The sequence below is a fragment of the Scyliorhinus torazame genome, chromosome 13, assembly GCF_047496885.1.
Source record: "Scyliorhinus torazame isolate Kashiwa2021f chromosome 13, sScyTor2.1, whole genome shotgun sequence".
NCBI lineage: Eukaryota > Metazoa > Chordata > Chondrichthyes > Carcharhiniformes > Scyliorhinidae > Scyliorhinus > Scyliorhinus torazame.
In genome coordinates, this window is record NC_092719.1 from 205,407,006 (window position 1) to 205,423,105 (window position 16,100).

The 16,100-nt window shown below is 46.6% G+C and overlaps 1 protein-coding gene across 3 annotated transcripts in view; it reads left to right on the forward strand.

Moving 5' to 3' along the window:
• LOC140388553 (protein phosphatase 1M-like) overlaps positions 1 to 16,100 on the forward strand; it is a 67,607-nt gene that overhangs the window by 33,682 nt on the left and 17,825 nt on the right. For all 3 annotated transcript variants that reach the window (XM_072472946.1, XM_072472944.1, XM_072472945.1), the window contains exons 3-6: positions 2,264 to 2,536; positions 3,242 to 3,354; positions 5,119 to 5,203; positions 8,487 to 8,605. In XM_072472946.1, coding sequence (XP_072329047.1) covers positions 2,264 to 2,536; positions 3,242 to 3,354; positions 5,119 to 5,203; positions 8,487 to 8,605 — 590 coding nt within the window. The remainder of the gene's footprint in view (positions 1 to 2,263; positions 2,537 to 3,241; positions 3,355 to 5,118; positions 5,204 to 8,486; positions 8,606 to 16,100) is intronic.

The window sequence follows — 16,100 nt, forward strand, 5'->3', positions numbered from 1 at the left end:
TTTGGAATGTTGTTCCCTTCTAACCACTTGCGTCTGATGTTGCCACCTGTCTATCTCTGAAGCTGAAAGAGTCAAAAGGCCAAACTGTGAGCATAGTTTCTTTTAAACATCAGTATAGCCGGTGAGCTTTGTGTTGTTAAATGCACAATGTTTCTGGTATGTCATTAGGAAGCTATTAACACGTTTAGGTAGAGAGTCTTTATCCCTCAACCTTCACTGCATGCTTAAGTGATTGTACGAAATGTTCAGCTAAGCTATTGATACCTGGATGTTAGAGGGCAGATTTGTACCCCTTCAGGTAGTCCTCGAATTCGGCTGATGTGAACGGAGTACCGTTATCGCTCACGAGTTGTTCAGGTCGCCCGAATCTTGTAAATACCTAGTCGAGCCTTTCTGTGGTCTGTTCTGTTGTTGTCAATTTCATGATGACAACTCCGGCCACTTCAAGTGCGCATCAACCATGACCAAACACTGGTCCCGCATAATCAACATGGATTCTTTGCCATTTCCTGGTAGACCATTTGGATGCAAAGGCTGTAGTGGATGTTTCTTTTGAAAGGCTTTAAACTAATCGGTCACAAAGTGCACCATCCAAAGTCTGGCCAAATTCTCCGTACTTTGCTAGCTTTCGTAGTGATGCAACAAATTGTGAAATGTTTGCCCTTCCTCCTGTGCACGACGGTGAAAGCGGAATCTTTCAGGTATTAATAGTGGACGGGGAGAGAAATGTTCTTTGCAAGACAGTCATTAACTCATCAGATGACGTGTCTCCAGGTTTAGCTGGGTGTACTAAATTCTGTAGAAACATGAATGTTTTCCTCTCAACTGAGCTGAGAAAGGTCACAGTTTGCAGGTCTGCTGCTGTCTGATTGGCTTTAAGGAACGATTGGAACCTTTCCTCAGAAGAGCTCCATATCTCCTCCTCCTCATCAAAAGTGCCCATGGTATCTTTTCTACCTGCCATTATTGGATTGCAGCTCTCTGATCTATGCTCTTCGGCCTGTCTTCTCTCTGTTTAATGCAGGCAAACTGCACAGGCAGACTGACTGTTCCTGGGCCTCGTTATCGATTCCCGGGCTATAGGTGGCAGAGTGGGCAGCCCTGTAGGTTTGCCTTCCTGCGTGCGGCCCGATTCAGTGCCTCGTGCCCGTTTTCCCACTACAACGGCAAGTGTTCCGAAAACTTTGATCCTCCATTTGAAGTAAGCCCTCAATAACACGCAGTTGTCCAATAGCTTTTTTTTTTCCAAAACACTTTTATTGCACCAGCGGCCGGCGTGATCAACCGGTTGATTCGTCACCAACCCGCTACAAACTGCATTGTGTCCACGTATTTACTTCAGAGTTTACACTTGCCGCCATGGTGATTTTGCATTGGAAGTTGACAATATATCTCCTGACCTCACTCCCAATGGTGTAGCCCTGGATCTCCCTCGATGATTCCTTCTTCTGGCTCACAAAATTGTCTCCAGTTTGTTTTCAATCCAGATCTCCTCGCCAGTTTCTATTTTGTTCTAGTCTTTGTCAGTCGCAGAGAGAATTCGAGGTGGCCCAGATTGAGATCATGTAACATCGTGCGAGGGGTTTATTTACAAGATGCTGTTCAAACAGGGTACAATGGTGAACCCCACAAAAGCCCGTGAACGTTCTGATGTCGTCATTGCGTAACACGTGACATTACACCAGCCGATAGTGTTGCTCTAATACGTAACACCATATAAACTGCTATTGGAAGAGATGTGGTTTATTCCATGTCGGTAAGTTCCTCTCCAATTCAGGTTATTATTGGCATTTACATGTTGGTAAGCTGAAAAAGAGGAAAAGAAAAACAAGGTTCATTTCTAAGAACAAATCTCTAGGGAATTCTCCCAGACTAAATAAGGCAATTGAGCAACATTCACGTCAAGCATGACTAGCAGGTCAACATCCTTAAATCCGTGGCCAGATATATCCCTTGGAAAAAATGTAGGCGTGCAGATGGCCAGAAAAAACTGTGTGTCCTTCATTTCCTTCTTTTGCAAATCAACTTAAATCTGTGTTCTCTATTCTTGATCCTATTACGAGCAGGAGCAGTTTCCCCCCCATCTCCTGTGTCCAGCCCCCTCATGATTTTGAACATGTGCATCGAGCCGGCGAACACGAGCTCCAGCCTCCAATGCGGAGTTCCAGCCCAAGATAACGTTGTTTGAAGTTTGCTATCACCGGGCTGGGCTTGTGTGAGGGACAAAGCATTCTGCTTGCTAAATTATTTTCTTCCTCCACAGCAAGACCAAGGCCTTGCAGCCACCTACTGGGGTTTGTTTGATGGTCACAATGGCCCAATGGCTGCGGTGCTGGCATCCGAGCAGTTACATCACTGCATCAAAGAACAGCTGGAGGAAATCCTGGATGTCATCAGTGGCCCGTGTAATGTCCCACCCCCTTTGCATCTTGCGGGACACAAGGGGACGCAGACTGAAATAAGCTATGGAGTAGAGAAAAATATTTGTGTCGAGAACCTGGTGAAAGGAGCATTGGAGACTGCCTTCAAAAACTGCGTGAGTATACGACGCAGATATTTTGATTCCCATTCATCCATCACCCGTAATGCTAGCTGACCAGATTGGCTTCCAACGATGCATCAGCTCACTTCTGATATTGTTGTCTGGGTTTTTTTTTTTCTACTCCCTTCAGGGGCCTGCCCCATCCCATTTCCCCAGCCCCTCAACCCCCCAAAATATCCACATTCCTTCATGCCTGGCCTCCAGCACATGCTTGATTTTAATTGCTCTGCCATGGGCTGCTGTGCCTTCAGCTGCCCGGGTCCAAAGCCCTGGATTCTCTACTTAAGCCTTTCTGATCTCCTTTACGCCCCTCCTGAAAACCTAGCTCTTTGAAAATCTTTGGCCATTCGCTTCAATATCCTGTTACGTGATTTTTTTAATTTATTTTTTGTGATGTCAGTTGAGGGATAAATATTGCCCAAGACGCCAGAGATAATTTCCCTGCTTGTCTTCAGAATAATGGCAATGGGGATACACCTCAGAGAGCAAACGGGGCCCCAGTCTAGCTTCTCATCCGAAAGATGGCAAAACTCCCTTGGTACTACACTGGAGTGTCAGCCTAGACTTTCGTGTTCAAGTCACTGGAGTAGGACTTGAACCAACAACCTTCTGACTCTGAGGCAAGAGTGCTACCTATTGACCCACAGGTGAAATTTTAATCAATTACCGAGCTTTCTATCTTGCTTTCTCCCCCCACAGGATGAACTGATCGAACACTACCAGGCATCTCACAATCAGGCAGGAGGCTGTACCGTCCTGGTTATTCTCCGATTGCTGGGAAAGTTGTATGTGGCCAATGCTGGAGACAGCAGGTTGGTGTGTGAACAGACTGATCTTTTCATCATTGCTTCTCCTTTGCAACTTCTCCTTTGGGCTGTCTGCTGCCGCTGCTTTATTTGTCTTTATTCCGCAAATTATCCCCCCTCCCTCTTTTAGGTCCCTGCTCTTGTGCGCAACTTTCCCCAGCCAAGTAGGTGTGAGCCTTATCTCAAGTCTGTTTTCTACTGCTCTTGAGCTTCTTGTGGTCAGATCCAGACCGTGCTGGGTGAAGACACAGAGCGGGCCATCTGGAATCCCCTCTTTGATGGGATTTAGTACAATCGAAGAAATCCATGTTTTCCGAATCATTCATGGGATGTGGGTGTCCCTGGCAAACCCCAGTATTTGTTGCCCATCCCTGTTTGCCCTTGAGAAGGTGGTGGCAAGGGCAGCATGGTGGCGCAGTGGGTTAGCCCTGCTGTCTCACGGCGCCGAGGTCCCAGGTTCGATCCCGGCTCTGGGTCACTGTTCGTGTGGAGTTTGCACATTCTCCCCGTGCCTGTGTGGGTTTCACCCCCACAACCCAAAGATGTGCAGGGTAGGTGGATTGGCCACGCTAAATTGCCCCTCAATTGGAAAAAATGAATTGGGTACTCTAAATTTATTTAAGAAAAATAGAAGGTGGTGGTGAGCTGCCCTCTTGAACTGCTGCAGCCCCTGTTTTGTAGGAACACCCATAGTGCTGTTAGGGAGGGAGTTCCAGGATTTTAACCCAGCGATAGATGATTTTCGTCTCCTTTTCCTAGGCTCCTGTTGTTTAAAAGTCCGCACCGGATTATTTTCAAGGGTAGGAATCCTATATTTTTCTAACTTGCTGAGGGTCACCAAGTCTGTACCTAGAATTCCACCCTGGCTGAAATTAGCAATGGTGGGATTTGGAGCTAGTGGCCATTGGAGAATTTTATTTTTATACCATGAGAACATTAAAGACCATAAGATGTTGGAGCAGAATTAGACCATTCAGCCCATCAGGTCTGCTCTGCCATTGAATCATGGCTGATATTGTTTTCATCCCCATTCTCCAGCCTTCTCCCCATAACCCCTGATCCCCTTATTAATCAAGAATGTATCTATCTCTGTCTTAAAGACACTCCGTGATTTGGCCTCCACAGCCTTCAACGGCAGAGTTCCACAGATTCACCACCCTCTGGCTGCAGAAATTCCTGCTCATCTGTTTTAAAGGATCTTCCCTTCAGTCTGAGGCTGTGCCCTCGGGTTCTAGTTTTTCTTTGGTTTTTTTTCTCCCCAGTTCTTGTGGTCAACCTAACCCGACTCTGCAACACCCATCCTCAAAGCAGTACCCTAGCCTAGAACTCAACCAGTGCGAACCCAGCTTCTGGGAGCATGCAACATCATTGAGACGACGTTCCACCTAATGTGACTTTCCCCCACGTGCTGATCTTAACCTTACTGCAGTGGAGAGTGAAGACTAGGCGGTACAGGACAGCAACAACAGTGTTAATTTATCTAGCACCTTCAACATAATAAAACGCCCCAAGGTGCTTTACAGGACCATATCAAACACAATTTGGCACAGGGGATTGAAGAAGCATCCATAGTTTGTAAGGTGCAACACACATGTAAGCACTCCCCATCTATTCTCCAATCTTATTTGACACAATACTGTATCTATCTTTCACTGTGAGTACCAAAGCTTTGCAGCACCCCTGAGCATGACTATTGGGTTGTCTGGAAAATTATTCTCTGTGGGGCACAAACCAATGAATGTTAATTATCCTTTTTCTTTCCCTTGAAAGAGCAATTATACTGCACAAGACTCAGGTTCTACCTCTGTCCAACGAATTCACAGCTGTGACTGAGAGACAAAGAATTCAGCATCTGGTAAAACACAACATTGTATCTTAGTCCTGTTAATTGTCGAAGACTCTATGTGCATGTTAATTTAGCAGGCGTTTAAAGCAATTATTAAGCAGGATAATTTATATTTGTTTCAAATGAGAGTCTAATAAAGGTTTGGGGTGCTCTCTTAGAACTTGAGAGATACAAATTTTAAATTGGAGTCATTAGGGAAGAGGGAGGCAGCAACGTGGGTCAGGGTATGCGGCAACACTAAGAAGGTTGTGTCCCAAGTGTAGCCGAGGGTGATTATACCTAAATTTGTTACAACATTATATTTACCTTTGAAACCAGGTGTAAACGCCCACTGTACATGCATGTTTTTGGTTAAATTATTAGACAACAACCTGCATTTGGATGGCATCTTTTAAGTAGCACAATTTCCCAGGGTGCTTCACAGAAACTTTATCAGACAACATGTGACACGTGCGGAGGAAGTCGGGCAGATGACCAAAAACTTGGTCAAAGATGTAGGGAGTGCCGCAAAGGAGAAGAGAGAGACTGAGAGGCAGAGATGTTTAAAGAAGGGACTTTTATTTCCATTGAATTTTGGCAAGGTCAGCATTATCGCCCTTGAGAAGATGGTGGTGGTGTATCTGCTGCCCTTGTCCTTCTAACTGAGAGGGGTTGAGGGCCAAGAAAGTGTTCTTGAAGGAGCCTTTGGTGAGTTGCTGCAATGCATATCTTGTGTATGGTACGCACTGTTGCCACTATGTGTTTCGTGCTAGGTATGAATCCAACCAGTGGAGGGTTTTTCCCCCCTTATTTCTATTGACTTCAGTTTTACTAGAACTCGATGCCGCACTTGGCCAAATATTGTCTTGGTGTCAAGGGCAGTCACTTTCCTCTTACCTTCGAGTTTGGTGCCTAGATACCTGAAGTTTGAGAAATGGCTGCACGTGAAAGAGTGATGAATGTTATGGAGGGAATTGTTATGTATCTGGGAATACATTCTTGCTGGTTCCGCATCACGTGATGTGCATTATGACGAGTTGAGCTGCACCTAAAAATGAAGCCAGACAGCACACTCGAATGTCTCTGCTAGAACCATACCATACGCCATCAAGTCTAAAGTTGAAGAAGTACTAGAAAGATTATTAGAGAAAGGAGTCATTGAACAAAGATTGCTTACGCAAAGAAAATGCGTACAAGGAAGTGAAAGAAGCTTTACTGACGTCCGAGCTGTTGGTTCATTAAATCCAAAAATGAAGTTGCAATTAGCTTGCGATGTCTCACCCTATGGGATTGATGTAGTTGTCTCGTACACTGTGCCTTCAGGAGAGGAACGATCAATAGCGTTTGCTTCACACACTCTTACTAGCGCAGAAATGAATTACGCTCAGTCAGAAATACAAGCTTTGAGCATAACTTTTGATCGTAAGAAGGTTCTGTCATTACCTTTTATGGGTGTCATTTTACCCTTTTGATGGATCATCGACCTTTGACTACAATCTTTGGGCTATATATGGTTGTAGTTTCTGTGGCAGCTAGTAGATTGCAGAATTGGCCATTGATATTGCCGGCGCACACTTACAATATCCAATATCGCACGTCCGTGCAGCATGTAAATGCTGATGGTTTGTCACGATTACCGTTACAAGTCAAACATAACCCAGAAGAACATTCCATCAATAATTTGCATTTCTCACCTGTGGATAATCTACCTGTGACTTCATAAGTTCAAAGATATGCAAGAACCCATCCAGTGATGGGGAAGGTGTTGGGCTCAATCCAAAAAGGAACGCTGTCAGACGTTCATAGAGAAAATCCAGCCCACAAGCCCGACATCTCACACACACTTGATTGAGTTGACAGTATTGAATGGCGTTTTATTATGGGGGGGCGGGGTCGGTCTGCGTATTCCTCAGTGTTTATAATAATAGAATCCTTGACCAACTGCATGAGGAACATCCTGGTGTAGTGAGGATGAAGAGATTGGCACCCAGTTATTTTTGGTGGCCAGGATTGGATGCTGAAATTTAAGAGAAAGTTGGGGAATGCCAATCTTGTGCAAAGCTAAGGAACGCTCCACCATTATACCCATTACATCTGTGGGAATAACTGACTCAGCTACGGCAAAACATATACATTGATTATGATGGTCCATTGGAGTGGCACATGATCCTAGTGATTGTGGACGGCCACTCAAAATGGCCAGAAGTCTCGATAATGAAATCGGCGGCGGCTGAGCAGACCCTGAGAAACTAGACTAAATATTCAAAGGTTTTGGAACACTGGAGCAGATTGTCAGTGAGAATGATACACCGTTTACTTTGAAGGAGTTTGAGGACTACTTGAAGGGGAACAGTATAAACCAATATCAAGTCAGCTCCATATCATTTTTTTTCCCCATAAATTTATGAGTACCCAATTATTATTTTTCCAATTAAGGGGCAATTTAGCGTGACCAATCCACCTAACCTGAACATCTTTGGGTTGTGGGTGTAACACCCATGGAGACACGGGGAGAACGTGCAAACTCCACGCAGGCAGTGACCTGGGCCGGGATCGAACCCGGGTCCTCAATGCTATAGGCCGCAGTGATAACCACTGCGTCACCGCGCCGCCTGAAATCAGCTCCATATCATAACAGCAAAGAATGGATTGGCCGAATGTTTTAAATGACTGAAGATTAGTTACGATTGCACAAAACGTTCTATCAAAACATCGAAGAAGAGTAAACCCATTTCTAATATCTTATTGGAACACCATACACGCTACTTGAGGTTGTCAAACGATAATAACAAACACCGATTTCTCCCAGGGCGAAGTCTCTAAGTATTCAACCAGTGAGAGAAGGTGCTAGCTAGGGGCTACACCACCAATGAGAAATGGGTACCTGCTTTGATCCCAGCAAACACCGGTCCGATATCACACACCGTACAGACGGATGATGGAAGAGTTTGGTGACGTCCTGCTGATCAGTTACTTGCTGCAGTTTGCAGAAACTCCTCGAGGTTCTACCTTTTAGAAGACTTAGAGAGCTTTGGAATGGAGACCAGAGACAGGGATAAGTTCAGATTCCATTTCTGAGGACTTTTCAATACCGATAGTGACAGAAACTGAAATAACTACTCGAGAAATACCGTCTACAGAAAGGAATGAGGACACTTCTGAGGTCACAAGTAGCTGAGTTCAAGAATGTCGAATTCTACCAAAAATGAACATCAGAGACGATCTTACCGAATTGTATATATGCATGAAAATAACATATCTGAGGATCTGTTGGAAAAATGTTAATCATTGTCTTTGCACTATTTCCTCACAGGCCTTCTTGAAACCCGAGTTAATTGGTGACGTGTTTTCAAGATACGAGTTTCCTCGCAGAGTGAAAAGGAACGATATTGGGAAAAAAATCTTGTACCGTGATTACTTCATGTCTGGCTGGTGAGTATATGTTAAACCATCCACAACCTGGGAAAACAAGAGTTTCCATATTTTAAAAATAATAGTTGCTGGTTTTCCTCCATTAATTTTATTAAAGTTTCCCGGCCCCGGGTCACTGTCCGTGTGGAGTTTGCACATTCTCCCCGTGTCTGCGTGGGTCTCACCCCCCACAACCCAAAAGATGTGCAGGTTAGGTGGATTGGCCATGCTAAATTGCCCCTTGATTGGTGAAAAAAATAATTAGGTACTTTAAATTTATAAAAAATAAAAGTTTTTTTAAAGTTTCTTTTTCCCCCTTTAATCTCCGCTTACTAGGAATAATTCTGCTAAGTATAGGCCAGCAGTCCAGCTAATATTGCCATTTATTTAGTTAGTTAGTAACGTACATTCTTCCTTTTCAGTTCCCCTTCATCGTTGTGAGTGAGTACCAGTCCTCTGTCCAGAGTTGTCCTTCAGAGTTGAATGTTTGGTCCTAATTTGTGTTCACAGTAATGGGTATTGCTCGACATCAAGGTAGCATTTTACTAAGTGCGTCATCAAGATGCCCTAGGAAATATGGAGTCAATGGGAATCAGAGGGAAAGCTCTCCACTGGTTGGAGTCATACCGAGCACGAAACGCACAGTGGCAGCAGTGTACAAGATGTGCCGTGTACAAGATACATTGCAGCAACTCACCAAAGTTCCTTCAACAACACCTTCGAATCTGCACCGACCCTCCAAAAGAGCACCTTTCTCGGCCCACTCCCCTGCCTTCTCCCCATAACCCCACCTAACCTGCACTTCATGGCCAGTCCACCTAACCTGCACATCTTTGGACTGTTGGAGGAAACCGGAGCACCCGGAAGAAGCCCACGCAGACATGGGGAGAAAATGCAAACTCTACACAGTCATCCAAGGACCAGAATTCAACCCAGTCCCTGGTGCTGTGAGGCCACACTGCTAACCACTGTGCTGCCCAGATATATATATATATTTTTTATTGATCCTCTGGATTCTTGGTTGCCCTGTGCAGGCGGTTTTGACCCTTCTCCTTGAACCACTGCATTTCCCAGCACCGCTGTTTGATGCAATGAGTGGCTTACCAGGCAGTGGCAGCAGGTATTTTAGGGTCAGTTACATTGGTACGGTATTGCAGTCATACAACAGTCATTACCAGACAAGGGTATTTTTCTCTGGGGTAAATTAGTAAACCGGTTGGACTTGTAACAAATAAAAAAATCAGCTCAACCAATGGTCACCTCCGGTCACACATCCTGACTAGAAGATAAATCCTTAACCCTGCTCGGAGAGTATCCTGGAATTCCTTGACCAACTCCATCACCAGAAAGACTGCACGCGAAGGCTCAGCACCACGTTCTCAGGACAATAGACCATCCACGTCCCAAAAACAAAGGCTTTTATAAAACATTTTAGAAGTATTCTCTAGATCCTTAATCTCCCTGAACCTTAATCTGTTCTGTGGAATATGCCGACACATTTAAACTTTCTGCTTTAATATCTTCCCAAAGATTATTTTCTAAATATTGGGCAGAGCAGAGGCCCACAACACTGATCACAACAGTCATTGAACCAGTTGCACTTAATCCCTGCACTTTCTTCCTATTATTTTTACAATTTACAACCCCACGTGAATCTAGAATTACACCAGCAACCAATTTAAGATGATCAGTCAGCCTCGCAATGCGGTGCTCACTTATGCATGCTAGAAGCTGTATATATTCATATACAAGGCCCTGTCCTCTGCAAACAAAACAAACATGTCCAGGCATCTCAAACCTTTTTAAGCACAAGATCACTTTTCTAATCTAAATGCAGCACAAGATCTACTCTTAAAAGTTCGACTTTACTAAAATCCCCCAAAATGTTCGCTGTGCATAACGCTTGCCTATTCTCAGTGTGACACCTGCACTTGCACACTATCTGTGAGTGCTGTGAAGTCTGGGTCGTAGTTTGAGATGGTCAGTCTCATACAGTCCCATCAGATGGGCATCTCTTGAGTCCTATACTGGGACTTGATTTTCATTAGCCATCTCACAAGCGGTTTGTGGAACTAAAGTAGGCCTTCACTTTGAATGCGCAGGATGTCAGAAGAGTTTCTGTCTACAAGTCCCCAAAGGTCTTTGTCCCTTGACCTAGCTTTCAGCTCTTGTCATTTTGCATGGTGTAGATTTCCATGTCAAATCCACTGCTTTGTTCAAAAACCTGCAGAAGTTGTGCTGCCAGTTGTCCGATGTCCACTTGGGGGGGGGGGGGGGGGGGGGGGGGGGAGGGGGAGATTTGAGAGAAACCGTGATTTCTTCCATCTTGCCCAACTCCTGAAATAGTTTGTTGAACTCATTTTCCAATTTGTTCAGGTGGTCACAAATGTCATGATATGTATATTGACTGGGATGCAAAGAGTTAACAAGATAATGATAATGTTCATACCACTAGTGGGAACCTCAGAACAGTCATATATATATCATGTGACTTGGGAATTCTGGGATTAAAAGATGATTAAGAAGATTAGAGAGTAAGGATTAGATGGTGAGGTGTAAGAGAAAGAAGATTAGAGAGTAAGGATTAGATGGTGAGGTGTAAGAGAGAGCAGTTGTATACTTGATGTTCTGTAAGTTAGAGATAGCATAGTTTTATATAATAACCTTCTACTTTAGGAATGTGACTGAATCTTAGTAGTTGATGTGTTAAGTAAGTTGGTTCAACGTTGACTGCAACTGGATGCAGTGAAACTAGAAACAGGCTTCTGACACAGGAGATGGTCCAACACTGTTTTATTGAACCTTCTGATTGCTGTACATCGTCTGCTGTGAGTTGACACTCTATTAATCTAACTGATAACCTCCTACTGGCTTGACCAGACTAACTCTCTACCTCATGGTGACAGTGCTCACTGGCTTGTGCACTCTTTTTTTTAAATAAATATTTTATTGAAAATTTTTGGTCAACCAACACAGTACATTGTGCATCCTTTACACAACATTATAACAATACAGATAATAATGACCTTTTTTATATAAACAAAAAACAACAAATAAATAAATATTAAATAACAAAAATGAAAACTAGCCCTAATTGGCAACTGCCTTGTCACAGGCTATACCCCCCCCCCCCCCCCCCCCAAGTCCTGGGCTGCTGCTGCTGCCTTCTTTTTTCCCCCATCTATCTTTCCGCAAGATATTCGACGAACGGTTGCCACCGCCTGGTGAACCCTTGAGCCGACCCCCTTAGAACGAACTTAATCCGCTCTAGCTTTATAAACCCTGCCATGTCATTTATCCAGGTCTCCACCCCCGGGGGCTTGGCTTCTTTCCACATTAGCAATATCCTGCGCCGGGCTACTAGGGACGCAAAGGCCAAAACATCGGCCTCTCTCGCCTCCTGCACTCCCGGCTCTTGTGCAACCCCAAATATAGCCAACCCCCAGCTTGGTTCGACCCGGACTCCTACTACTTTTGAAAGCGCCTTTGTCACCCCCACCCAAAACCCCTGTAGTGCCGGGCATGACCAAAACATATGGGTATGATTCGCTGGGCTTCTCGAGCACCTCGCACACCTATCCTCCACCCCAAAAAATTTACTGAGCCGTGTTCCAGTCATATGTGCCCTGTGTAATACCTTAAACTGAATCAGGCTTAACCTGGCGCACGAGGACGACGAGTTTACCCTGTTTAGGGCATCTGCCCAAAGCCCCTCCTCGATCTCCTCCCCTAGCTCTTCTTCCCATTTCCCTTTTAGTTCGTCCACCATAGTCTCCCCTTCGTCCCTCATTTCCCTATATATATCCGACACCTTACCATCCCCCACCCATTTCTTTGAGATGACTCTGTCCTGCACCTCTTGTGTCGGGAGCTGCGGGAATTCCCTCACCTGTTGCCTCGCAAAAGCCCTCAATTGCATGTACCTGAATGCATTCCCTTGGGGCAACCCATATTTCTCGGTCAGCGCTCCCAGACTTGCGAACTGCCCGTCCACAAATAGATTTTTCAGTTGCGTTATTCCTGCTCTTTGCCACATTCCATATCCCCCATCCATTCCCCCGGGGCAAACCTATGGTTGTTTCTTATCGGGGACCCCCCCAATGCTCCGGTCTTTCCCCTATGTCGTCTCCACTGTCCCCAAATCTTCAGTGTAGCTACCACGACCGGGCTCGTGGTGTAGTTCCTTGGTGAGAACGGCAATGGGGCTGTCACCATAGCCTGCAGGCTGGTCCCCCTACAGGACGCCCTCTCTAATCTCTTCCACGCCGCTCCCTCCTCCTCTCCCATCCACTTACTCACCATTGAAATATTAGCGGCCCAATAATACTCACTTAGGCTCGGTAATGCCAGCCCCCCCCTATCCCTACTACGCTGTAAGAATCCCTTCCTCACTCTCGGAGTCTTCCCGGCCCAAACAAAACCCATGATGCTCTTTTCTATCCTTTTAAAAAAAGCCTTCGTGATCACCACCGGGAGGCACTGAAACACAAAGAGGAATCTCGGGAGGACCACCATCTTAACCGCCTGCACCCTCCCTGCCATTGACAGTGCTACCATATCCCATCTCTTGAAATCTTCCTCCATCTGTTCCACCAACCGCGTTAAATGTAGCCTGTGCAATGTGCCCCAATTCTTAGCTATCTGGATCCCCAGGTAACGAAAGTCTCTTGTTACCTTCCTCAACGGTAGGTCTTCTATTTCTCTACTCTGCTCCCCTGGATGCACCACAAACAGCTCACTCTTCCCCATGTTCAATTTATACCCTGAAAAATCCCCAAACTCTCCAAGTATCCACATTATTTCTGGCATCCCCTCCGCCGGATCCGCCACATATAGTAGCAGATCATCCGCATATAAAGATACCCGGTGTTCTTCTCCTCCCCTAAGTATTCCCCTCCATCTCTTGGAACCTCTCAGCGCTATCGCCAGGGGCTCAATCGCCAGTGCAAACAGTAATGGGGACAGAGGACATCCCTGCCTTGTCCCTCTATGGAGCCGAAAATATGCCGATCCCCGTCCATTCGTGCCACTGGGGCCCTATACAACAGCTGCACCCATCTAACATACCCCTCTCCAAAACCAAATCTCCTCAACACCTCCCACAGATAATCCCATTCCACTCTATCAAATGCTTTCTCGGCATCCATCGCCACTACTATCTCCGTTTCACCCTCTGGTGGGGCCATCATCATTACCCCTAACAGCCTCCGTATATTCGTGTTCAGCTGTCTCCCCTTCACAAACCCAGTTTGGTCCTTGTGAACCACCCCCGGGACACATTCCTCTATTCTCATTGCCATTACCTTGGCCAGGACCTTGGCATCCACATTTAGGAGGGAAATTGGTCTGTAGGACCCGCATTGTAGCGGATCCTTTTCCTTCTTTAAGAGAAGCGATATCGTTGCTTCAGACATAGTCGGGGGCAGTTGTCCCCTTTCCTTTGCCTCGTTAAAGGTCCTCGTCAGTACCGGGGCGAGCAAGTCCAAATACTTTCTGTAAAATTCAACTGGGAATCCGTCCGGTCCCGGGGCCTTTCCCGTCTGCATGTTCCTAATTCCTTTCACCACTTCTTCTACCGTGATCTGTGCTCCCAGTCCCACCCTTTCCTGCTCTTCCACCTTGGGAATTTCCAGCCGATCCAAAAAATCCATCATTCTCTCCCTCCCATCCGGGGGTTGAGCTTCATACAATTTTTTATAAAATGTCTTGAACACTTCATTCACTCTCTCCGCCCCCCGCTCCATCTCTCCTTCCTCATCCCTCACTCCCCCTATTTCCCTCGCTGCTCCCCTTTTCCTCAATTGGTGTGCCAGCAATCTGCTCGCCTTCTCCCCATATTCATACTGTACACCCTGCGCCTTCCTCCATTGTGCCTCTGCAGTGCCTGTAGTCAGCAAGTCAAATTCCACATGCAGCCTTTGCCTTTCCCTGTACAGTCCCTCCTCCGGTGCTTCCGCATATTGTCTGTCCACCCTCAAAAGTTCTTGCAGCAACCGCTCCCGTTCCTTACTCTCCTGCTTCCCTTTATGTGCCCTTATTGATATCAGCTCCCCCCTAACCACCGCCTTCAACGCCTCCCAGACCACTCCCACCTGAACCTCCCCATTGTCATTGAGTTCCAAGTACTTTTCAATACATCCCCTCACCCTTAGACACACCCCCTCATCCGCCATTAGTCCCATGTCCATTCTACAGGGTGGGCGCCCTCCTGTTTCCTCCCCTATCTCCAAGTCCACCCAGTGTGGGGCATGATCCGAAATGGCTATAGCCGTATATTCCGTTCCCCTCACCTTCGGGATCAATGCCCTACCCAACACAAAAAAGTCTATGCGCGAATAGACTTTATGGACATAGGAGAAAAACGAGAACTCCTTACTCCTAGGTCTACTGAATCTCCACGGGTCCACACCTCCCATCTGCTCCATAAAATCCTTAAGCACCTTGGCTGCTGCCGGCCTCCTACCAGTCCTGGACTTCGACCTATCCAGCCTTGGTTCCAACACCGTGTTAAAGTCTCCCCCCATTATCAGCTTTCCCGTCTCTAGGTCCGGGATGCGTCCTAGCATTCGCCTCATAAAGTTGGCATCATCCCAGTTCGGGGCATACACGTTTACCAAAACCACCATCTCTCCCTGTAATTTGCCACTCACCATCACGTATCTGCCCCCGTTATCCACCACTATAGTCTTTGCCTCGAACATTACCCGCTTCCCCACTAATATAGCCACCCCCCTGTTTTTCGCATCCAGCCCCGAATGGAACACCTGCCCCACCCATCCTTTACGCAGCCTAACCTGGTCTATCAGTTTCAGGTGCGTTTCCTGTAACATATCCACATCTGCTTTAAGTTTCTTAAGGTGTGCGAGTACTCGTGCCCTCTTTATCGGCCCGTTGAGCCCTCTCACGTTCCACGTGATCAGCTGAGTTGGGGGGCTTCCCACCCCCCCCCCCCCCCCCTTGCCGGTTAGCCATCATCTTTTTCCAGCTTCTCACCCAGTTCCCACGCAGCTGTATCTCCCCCAGGCGGTGCCCCCCCGCCCATCCTCTCCCGTACTCACTCCCCCCTTTCCCCAGCAGCAGCAACCCAGTAATTCCCCCCTCCCACCCCCCCCACCCCCGCTAGACCCCCCGCTAGCGTAATTACTCCCCCCATGTTGCTCCCAGAGGTCAGCAAACTCTGGCTGACCTCGGCTTCCCCCCGTGACCACGGCTCGCACCGTGCGACGCCCCCTCCTTCCTGCTTCTCTATATCCGCCATAATTATCATAGCGCGGGAACCAAGCCCGCGCCTCTCCCTCGGCCCCGCCTCCCATGGCCAATGCCCCATCTCCTCTCCCTCCCCACCTCCCCCCATCACCACCTGTGGGAGAAAGAAAAGTTACCATACCGCAGGATTAGAACATAAAACCCCTCTTCGCCCCCCCCATTCGCCCCACCACTTTGTCCAAACGTTCTTTTTCATAATCCACTCATTCCAGTTTTTCTTCTACAATAAAAGTCCACGCTTCATCCGCCG